The 10,904-nt window shown below is 45.2% G+C and overlaps 1 protein-coding gene across 1 annotated transcript; it reads left to right on the forward strand.

Moving 5' to 3' along the window:
- Positions 1-201: 201 nt before the first annotated feature.
- LOC115233042 (ankyrin repeat domain-containing protein 17-like) lies at positions 202-945 on the forward strand. Its single transcript, XM_029803253.1, has one exon. The coding sequence runs from the start codon at positions 202-204 to the stop codon at positions 943-945; it is 744 nt and encodes a 247-aa protein (XP_029659113.1).
- Positions 946-10,904: the final 9,959 nt, after the last annotated feature.

Below are 10,904 nucleotides of genomic sequence, written 5' to 3' on the forward strand. Positions count from 1 at the left end.
GACGCTCGGATGGATCCTGTCGGGACCGATCTATGAGGCTGCATCAAACCCCAGGACTTACACTCACCAGTGCCATATTGAGGACGACCTCACGGGACTGGTACGCCGATTCTGAGAGCAGGCCGACAGTGCCGACCTTTAACAGATAATTTAAAAACCGCTTTGAATTTCGGCTGCGCGTCAACGATAGCAGCAATAATGATGTCTAATCATATGATATGGAGAGGAAAAATGCAAAACATGATACAAAGAACGACCTCGAATTGTCAGAAAAGGCACGAAGAGCAATCCGCAACACCAGCAGCGTTTTATAATGAAACGGAGTCGTCGACTCTCCAACGGCTGAATTTGAACCCGAACACGGAGATCTTATCGGAGTTGCAGTCAAGTACGACAGACTCGTCGGAAAGCGAACAGGGGAGCGTATCAGAGGTCCTCTTGGCAATGGAAAGTAATGTAGAAGATTGTGGTATTACAGCAGACTCTACTTTGCTATTAAGGGCTGCCAGAAGTGGTAATCTGGGTTTAGTCAATTGGTTGCTTAAGCACCGTACAGACGTGAACACCCGTTCCAGTTTTGGAAACACACCCTTTGTGTATGGATGCATCGGTGGACATGAAAAGGTTGTACGTGTCTTATTACAAGCGGGAGCTTATGTTGAAACTCGTAACAAGAAAGATCGCACACCTCTAATGGAAGCAGCAAAAGCTGGTCATGTTCGGGTTGCAAAAATCTTATTTGAACATGGTGCTAACATCGATACTTGTTCCTATTTTAAAGAATCGGCATTAAAATTAGCCAACTATCATAGACATTTAGAGATGAGTCAGTTTTTAACGGAAGCTAGCACAAATCAGAGAGCTGTGCGTCGACTTTCTGTGCTAAAGGGCTCGAGTTCAAATCCAGCCAGAGTCAGAAAACAGCGAATGTATTATTTTCGATAATTCGCGATCACCACCTCTCGGAAGGCAATGGCAAACCACCGAGAGTATCTTGCCATGAACGCCTCTCCAATCTATGCCGTTCGGAACCGGCGTTAAACTATAGGTCCCATATATCTCCGATATGTCTAATCTTGATGTATCAAGGGACAAATCCTGAAGCGAATATCTATTGTTAATAGATTTATCAACAAGTTTATAAGTCAAATTATTTATGCATCACCATACACTTACACAAGACACAAAACACTCCACTTCACAACTACACACACACACACTAAACAGCACACCTTAAACCGCATCTAAAGTTTCACGAAACGCTCGCCATTGCAACGTTACGCACACGCGTTTATTACGGCGACTCGCAATTAATAAAGCGTGAATGGAGAACGCATTCCATCGCGTCCTACTGCGCCCCGCCGGCCGCGCGCCCGACTTAACGTTACGTGATCAAGCACTCGATCCGATATCTTTGACGTGACAGTGTGTGATTTATAAAACGGAAACGAACGTTCGCGAAAGTTAAGGTAGCTCGCCTTTCTTTAGATTCCATCGCTTGTGGATCGCGATTTGCAAGTTTCCGGCCGCTTGCCGTGAATATTCGTCGCTCGCGAGTATTCGTCTCGAAATTACTCGACTGCGCGCAAGATTGTATCCGTCGCTTGCGGAGTTCGCTCCCGGTAGCTCGCCGGCGCAAGAACGCTATTAAACTTAGTATTAATTTTAACCCGCAAAGAACTTGTAAATATATTTATTTGGTTTAAATATAGACAGACGGTTTTTACAAACACTTTCGTGTCCGATTCATTTCGTTCCTCGCGCTCGCGTTCAATCGCGCACATAATTACGTTATCGGTCATGATGTCACGTCATTATAGGTTAGAATAGAGACACTCTAGGTTGGAATGATATAGTATATATTTCTTTCTCTCTCGTAGGATTCACTTATTCACTCGTCCAACTTACAAAAAACACGCGACATTGTACTTTGGTATATTTCAAACTTTTTTTGTTAATAACTTTTTAATAAGCAACGAGCGACGATTAAATTAGAAGAAAAAGTTACTCAGAATTATGTCCTTGACAACATATATCAAGATCAAGGTCATTGGGGCTGGATCCCCTTTTCGCTATACCCAAGTAGCAAGATGACGTTAAATGATGTCTTAATAACGTTTTAATGACGTTTCTAACGTCAATAAGACGTCATTAAAACGTTATTTGACGTCATCTTGCTACTTGGGATATTTACCCCATTTCTCGTCATATGACGTCAGTCGAATAAATAATGACATAACACAGACATGATATTTCTGACGACATATTATCGTCACAGAAATAACATCATTTAATCGTCTTTTTAAGGTTATTTACTGATCAATTAACTAATGTAAATATTAAAATTAACGTATTTATATAAGGAAAATAATAAATATTTTATGTTACTTATAAAGTTTACATGACTTTCTGTTCAATACCCTTGAAAATACGGTATTATTATATTACAAAAGCCGCTAGTTCGGTTATTTACCGCTATGCGACGCGCAATGCGCCCCATCTCGTATTTGAGTTTCAGTCATGAGAATTATATAAAGCTTGCAAAGAGCAACTGGCAGGAGATTAAAAATGTAATTATTCCTATCAGTTTAATTTCTGATCCCAATATAGGGAATTTAGATATCAGACTGATAGTTTAAAAATTGGGTAGATAAATATCCGAAACAGTTAAAATCATCCGTTTATATGTATATATGTTACGTCCAGACTCGGGGAAGGATGAGTCGACGGAAGGGCGCAACAACTATCTTTTATTATCCCGAAATTAAACGTCTCGTGGCGTTTGGAATCGGGTCGAACGAACTGACAGGTCTGAAAAGCAGGTAAACGACTGAGTCGCTATTACACTGTTTTCGGAAGTTCGCTCGGCGGTCCCTTTTCGGTCAGAGAATTTAATCTCTTTTACGCGGGATGGGACCAAGTGCGATCTTTCGACTAAAGGAATGAGTGGGGGTTAATAATGAGTTATTTTGATTTTAAATTAACAAAATGTAAATTTATTAATTTTAAAGTAAATGGTGGATATACATGATTATATAAAAAAAAAATAAAAATATTGTATGATGGGGATATATGATTATATATAAAAAAAAATAAAAATATAATATTAGTTTTCGTCAGAGTGTGTGTGAGTGTGTGTGTTAGTTCGCGGGCGTTACATTAATACGGAGGACATCAGTCAGAATGCAAGAGAAAGATTTCATCGTTAATATTTAGGTTCTGACTGGTTAATACAATATGAAGATTTAATTAATAATAAAAAAAAACATGTGTGCGTGTGTGAGTGAGGTAGGAAGCAAGGATCATGGAGAGAGAGTGAAAGGAGCTTGGGTGTAGTGAGTCAGCCTTACTCCTAAATCTTTTTAATTTGACGATAAGATTCGCGAACGGTCGCGTCAACGCCTTCCGAGTCCTGCGATGGACTTGATTCATGGGCCGATATATATATATTTTCCCAGATCTGGTTTTCACTACGAAACCAGTGTAAATAATAAGGTTTCAGTCGCGTATATACGTAATAATTGAATAGTTGAAGCTTACTTTTTGCTGTTGCTTCGATAATGAAAAACGATGATTTTTCCTCGGCTCTACGTCTCGTGGTGCGTTCGGACCTTCGGTTGATGAATGCAAATGGTGGTGAGACGCCGCTGGAAGACACTGGTTTTCTCAACTAACTCGCGAGTTACAACACAGAGCAAGAGTATTCGGATTGAAAGTTGCAAAATAAGAGAAATGATGTGTTCACGAGTTCTCTTTTTATAATTTTTTTTTGGGGCGTATTCTAATTCTAAGAGTAGGAATCTTCCAAAACTTCGACGAATTAAATTTGCGCAGATGTGGGGATTTTTCAATCTTAGCAAATTAAAAATATGCCAGTGTCTTCGTTAGACGGGGTGTTTCTCCTACTTTTCACGTTTTACTCGTAGTGAACGTCCATTGGTGAGTTCGATATTCGTTCGAAGATTTCTTGCACGTGTTTAGTTTAGAAAAAAGATCCTATTCTTCTATGATAATTTTATTGCTATTGGTGCAGCTGTGTTTATTGAATATTTGTTGGAAAATTTTATTATTATAGATGCAGCTGTGTTTGTTGGGTATTTCGTTAGAAAATTTTATATTATCTTGAGGAGACCGGCATGTTTTCATCATCGATCTTTCACGTTGATCTGTTTACTGAGCGGTTCGTTTGTCTCACCAATCGACGATCATTGCCGACACTTTCATTTTAACGTCACTTTTACGTCGTCTCAAAGGTGAATTTGACGTAACCAGTGACTAAAAAACGGCGTTATAATGACGACATCTTGCTATCTGGGTAGTAACCATTCGTAACAATCTGTTTGAATTTATAAGTGTATAAATCATCATATAATTATGTAACGGTTCACCTTTCCCGTACGCCGCGGATCAAGGCTCGCCGGTGCCAGGATTCGGGAGAAGGGGGAAACTCCAACTTACTGTCCTCGTATAAGCGGTTTAAATAATTAGGTTTATTCCAACGGTTATTATAAAAGAGAGTTAACACTGATAACTATGCGAAGCAGCATGCAGAAACAGTGCGTACAGAGTTTCGCGCGTGAGCAGTTGTCATTCATAATGCTACATGCAAGCGCGGTGCGCACAGAGTTTCAGCCTACCTAGATGCCCGCGTGGGTAAATAACTTAAAGAAAGACGCGGTAATTAAATTACTGGCCAAGCACGGACTCGAAACCGTAGGCACCCTTGACGAGCTACACCGACAGCTCCGTCGTTTTGTTACCGATAACCCGACTCTTTTCGCGTCCCACCCCACGACCCCCGAAGACACAAAGATGCCACTATCAAATGAAGGCCCGACGGCCGGCACGACCGGAGCAACCACCGTCGACCCGGCTAAGGCCATGAATCAAATCCGGAAGTGGGGGTGCCACTTCGACGGGAAGGACCCGCTGGCGTTCCTGGAACGCATCGACGAGTTGAAACGAGGATACAGCTATAACGACGAGCAGTTGCTCTTGGGGCTGCCCGAACTTCTTCGCGGCGAACCACTGATGTGGTACCGCAACTGCCGCCATGACTGGACCCTGTGGGCCGAGTTTTGTTGGAACTTCCGCGCCCAGTATCTGCCCAGCGAGTACTCATACCAACTAAGGAGTACGATCCAAGGGCGGAAGCAGCAACCACGTGAGGTGTTCCAACAATTCGCCACTGAGGTGATGACCCTCATGCGGCGCGCAGGCGGCTACACGCCCCAAGACCAGCTCGAGCAGCTGTACGCCAACATGCGCCCGGAATATCGCCTCTACATCCGAAGAGGCGAGATTACTAACACTAGCGCGCACAGCGCACGAGTCACCGATATCGAGGTGATCGAAAATCTGCGTCGGCAGGAGGAGCGTAAGACTCCAGGACCGACAGTGGCAGCCGCTGCCTACAGCCAAGATGACTGCTGCTGGAGATGCAAGCAGCGAGGACACACCCGGCAGGATTGCCGCCGACCGCCGAGAAAGTTTTGCTCCCGGTGCGGGAAAGACGGGGTTCTGACTCGAGATTGTCATCCCTCGGCGGGAAACGGACCGCGGGCCGGAACTGTCGCGGCCAGTACCCCGCCCGAATCCGAGTAGAATTTACTCCGAGACCGCATATACAGATCCGTGTCGCCCGCCGAACAATACGGGCCCTGCTCGATTCCGGTTCGGAACACCAATTCTCCGTTCTGCCGAACCTTAGTAGCCCCATGCTAATAGGCATAGATCTATGGGCCAAGTTGCGGGTTACGCTGCCACCGCCAAAAGAACCGACTGACAACTTGACCACCCTGGGAGTCATAACCGTCGGCAGCATCGCAGGAAGATCCGAGGAAACCCAACGCCTGGAGAGGTTTCTAGCGACCGAACTACCGAAGTTTGAGCGGATTCAAGGGCCAACCGATCGGGTACAACACCACATTCGGTTAAAGCCCGGACCCGCCATCAAACAACGATATCGCCCACGTAATCCGGCGATGCAGGCCATCATTGACCAGGAAGTACGAACAATGGAGAAGGAGGAAATCATCGAGCCCTCAACTAGCGCCTGGAGCTTTCCAATCGTTCTGGTCAAGAAGAAGGAAGGGGCCTACCGATTCTGCATCGACTATCGAAAACTGAACGCTGCCTCCGAAAAGGATGCCTATCCGCTGCCGCACATCACGGCCACACTAGATAATCTGCGTGGAGCTAAATACTTATCCACGCTCGACTAAAAAAGCGGATATTGGCAGGGGCCTCTCACACCGCAAAGCCGGCCGGCAACCGCATTTACTGTGCCCGGCCGCGGCCTGATGCATGCGGACTTTTCGACCCTCGCCGCACCCCTCACCAGGCTGACACACAAGAAGGTCAAATGGACCTGGACGGACCACGAGGAAGCCGCTTTTCGAAGGCTAAAGAAAGCCCTGACTACCGCGCCGGTCCTGGCTTGTCCGGACTTCGCGAGGCCATTTGTTCTCCAAACCGACGCCAGCGCACACGGTCTGGGGGCCGTATTAACCCAGCACCTGGATGAGGGAGAGCGAGTCATCGCTTACGCCAGCCGAACCCTCAACGCCGCGGAGCGTAATTACAGCGCTACCGAGTTGGAATGCCTGGCAGTCGTTTGGGGCATCCGGCGGATGCGCGAGTATCTCGAGGGTTACCGCTTCACGGTCTTGACCGACCACCAGGCTCTCCGCTGGCTGCAGCGAATCGAGGAACCGACCGGCCGCCTAGGACGGTGGATATTCGAGCTTCAGCAGCACGACTTCGATATCCAATACCGCCGAGGGGCCCTTAACCGGGTGGCCGATGCCCTGTCTCGTACACCAGAGGCCAACGCGGTCACGCGACAACCAACGTGCCGCTGGTACCGCCGCATGCTCGCGGATGTAGAGTCGCGGCCAGCCGACTTTCCGGACTACGAGGTGCGGGGCGGGCGACTCCGACGACATATCCTGCACGACCTGGACTTTGGGGAAACACCGACCAAAGACCAGTGGAAGCAGTGCGTCCCCACCGAACAGCGTTTACCCTTGCTCGGCCGGCTGCACGACGATCCGGCAGCCGGACACCTAGGCATCGCGAAGACCATCGCTCGCATCGCGCCGCTTTACTATTGGCCAGGCATGTTCCGGGACATTACCAGATATGTCCGGAAGTGCCCGACGTGCATGGCACACAAGGCCTCGCAACAACGACCGGCCGGGACTCTCCGCGCGACCGCTTGCACCGCACCCTGGCAGCAGGCCGCCGTCGACTTGGTCGGACCGCTACCCCGATCCACAAAGGGGCATACTTGGCTGCTGACCATCCAAGACCGCTTCAGCAAGTGGCTAGAGATGGTTCCACTACGACGGGCCACCGCTGAGAATCTGGCGCATGCCGTGACGCAACACCTCATCTATCGGCACGGGTGCCCAACAACGCTGGTCTCCGATAATGGGACCCAGTTTACGTCTCAGAGATTCAAGACGCTCCTTGCCGCCTTCGGGATCGCGCACCGCAAATCGCCCGTCTATGCACCTCAGTGCAACCAGGTGCGGGCCAACCGCACGGTGAAAACCATGATCGCCCAGTACGTGGGGAAGCAGCACCGAAACTGGGATGAGCGGAAAGTCGCGCTACAATTCGCGATCAACACCGCGAGGCACGAGGCCATCGGATACACCCCGGCATATATTATACACGGGCGCGAATTGGCACGACCCCACCCGGAGGACCGGAGACCGCCGGTCCCAGCTCCAAGTCCGGATGTCAACCGGAAGCGGCTCGAAGAGGCCTTCGAGGTAGTCCGTATCCACCTGGCTCGCGCGTTCCAACGACAGGAACGCCATTATAATCTGCGTCGGCGCGACTGGCGTCCGCAGGTAGGCGAGCAAGTTTGGAAGAGAGATCGGCCCCTCTCCAGCAAGAGCGGCGCATTCAACGCCAAGCTGGCGCCCAGATACATCGGGCCCCTGGAGGTCCGGAAGATCGTATCACCGGTCGTGGTGGACCTCCGCGACGCCAGAGGGAAGTGGCACCGGCACATCCATGTGCAAGACTTGAAGCCGGCCCCGGACACCGACAGCGAGCCAGCCGAGGAGGAGGACTGCGAGGACGACGACGCAGAGGACGCCCATGCCCTCCCACGACCAAACCGGCCACCAAGACCCCCCCGCACCGCCTAGATTTAAAGAGGGGGGGCGGTGTAACGATACCGTTACTAACGGCCTAGCGGGCTGATCCACCGCGCGTTTTTCCTGCCGGCGCTTATGGTGTCCCTAAGCTCCCACACCCGTGTCGCGGCCCCACCGTAGGGACCACCCCACCACACGTTGAATCGCGCGAGTGGGAGGCCGGCCGCTACTACGGAGCGTCAGTCCTTTTAAGGATAGAACGCCGAGAACGTCGACGCCCCGTCCTTTTAAGGATAAGGTAGCCAGGCAGTTGGAATGACGTTGAAGGCCACGCGACACCCCGTAGCATTTAAGATCTGTCTGTTCCGCTTAGAATAACCCCAGTTGCTTGCATGCGAACCTCGCGATTGCAGAACACGACCGCTTGAGCCACGCTCGCTTCCCGAGCTCCACGCGCGAAACGCTACACGCGAAAACTCTGTACGCCCCGCGCTTGCATGTCGCCTTGTAAATACCATCCGCTCCCGCGAAACTCTGTACGCGAATTTCCGCCTGCTGCATTGTACATAGCTTTCAATGTTAAATATCTTAGACAATAACCGCTTGAATAAACATAATTGTTTAGACCGCTTATACCGAGGTAAAGTAAGTTGGAGTTTCCCCCTTCTCCCGAATCCTGGCACCAGCGAGCCTTGATCCGCGGCGTACGGGAAAGGTGAACCGTTACATGGCAATAATGTTAATACGTTTCTTATTATTAAATATACGTTTCTTATTATTATTCTTTATTCTTATTATTATTAAAAACCTTATTATTATTAACGTTTTTTAATACGTTAATAATCATTTTACACGACATGGTAAAGTATTCATTATATATTTCGTCTACCAAAAAAACGTGCTAACGCATTTATAACAAGTAATATATATTTTAATTTTTAGGAACAATATAAGTGTGGATATTGTAATTGGATTTAAAAATACGATCAACTAGCACGGTTTTTTTGCTTTTCAAATAAGGATTTACACTCACTAATAGTAGATAATGAAAAAACCATTTTCATAACAGGTAATATAAATTTCTCTAATATATTGTTAATAAATTGTATAGATTATTTCGCTAATAAATAATTTTTGCAGAAAATAAGACTACCGAAGACGATATATATCACAAAGATAGGCTGGACGAGGATCTCATCACAGCTGTAAAAAACAAACCTGCATTATATAACTTTTGTTTACCATTAAAACAAAGAGGAAGAAAACAAAAAGATGACTTGTGGAACAAAGTCAGTGTGGATTTAAAATGTAAAATTTTTAAATGAGAGCAACTATAAACTAACGAATGAGTGCTCAGATCACACATGAATCAGAGGCGGCGCGCGTATTGTGTGCGTGGTGCGTGAACGTGTACGTGTACGTTATTATACAGGGTGAGTCTTTTTAATCTTAACAGGCAAATATCTCAAAATCTGTAAGTTATAGAAGGAAACTTTTTAGACAAAAGTTGTTTGGTTTTGAGGGGGAAAAGAGATAGGAATATTAGTAAGACCTTGGCTGGCATTGTTAAGGTCATATCAAGGTCACATTGAATTTTTTAAATTGAAACCTCTGTTTTTTATTACATATTCTTATGCACTCAATTTCGTTTGCATTTCGAGTTGGACTGAATACAGTGTCTAACATTGTGTCTGAAACATGTCAAGCTATTTGGAATAGTTTAAAAGATAAAGTTTTTCTTGAAATTTCAGAAAATGTATGGATACAAAAAGCAAATGAATTCGAAGAACTATGGAATTTTCCAAATTGCATTGGTGCCATTGACGGAAAACACATTGTACTTCAGGTATATAAAATTTGTATATTAATAGTTATTTTGCCTCATTTTTGCATTTTTTTCAATTTTAGGCTCCACCTCATACTGGATCAACATATTATAATTATAAAAATGCTCACAGCATTGTACTTTTGGCACTCGCAGATGCCAATTGCTGCTTCACAATCGTAGATATTGGTGCTGAAGGCAGACGAAGCGATGGAGGAATATTCCACGACAGCGAACTTAAGTATCAATTAGAAAATAACTGTTTAAGGTTATCGAAAACAAGGTTAATTTTAGAAAACTCCAACATTACATTATTACGTATGTTATAGTAGGAGATGAAGCTTTTGCTTTAACATCGTATATGCTGCGTCCATATATCCTCGATCGTGTAATTTAAATATTAAAAAGAAATATTTAATTACCGATTAAGTCGTGCTCGGAGAGTTATTGAATGTGCTTTCGGTATTTTGGTATCGAGATGAAGAATCTTTCGAAGACCTATTGCAACAAATGTTAATCATGCAATTTTAATTGTTCAAGCAAGTGTCTGTTTACATAATTTCTTAATGAAAAGAGATCTAAATCTTTCTATAAAAAACAGATTATGTTCTGTAAATATTCATGTACAAGATATAAAGCATGTCAAGCATTATATAATTTTGAATGTGTAGAAAATAATACATTTCGTGGGAGTACTGTTAGAGATCTATTTGCGCAATATTTTTATACATCTGGAGCTATAAAACAACAGTGGACAAAAGCTTATACAAATGATTTTTAAATAAAACTTTATTTCAAAAATAAACATTTGTTTTTGAAGTCATAAATATTTTATTACATATATAATAATAAACAATAATTAATAAACAATAAAATTAATTAATAAATAATACTTTTTATATTTTTATTTCTAAGAAAAAAGGCCTTCAAAAAATATGCTCTTCTTTTTAAACCTCTTCTGACTC

This window comes from Formica exsecta, unplaced genomic scaffold (assembly GCF_003651465.1).
Source record: "Formica exsecta isolate Colony F162 unplaced genomic scaffold, ASM365146v1 scaffold156, whole genome shotgun sequence".
In the NCBI taxonomy this organism is placed as follows: domain Eukaryota; kingdom Metazoa; phylum Arthropoda; class Insecta; order Hymenoptera; family Formicidae; genus Formica; species Formica exsecta.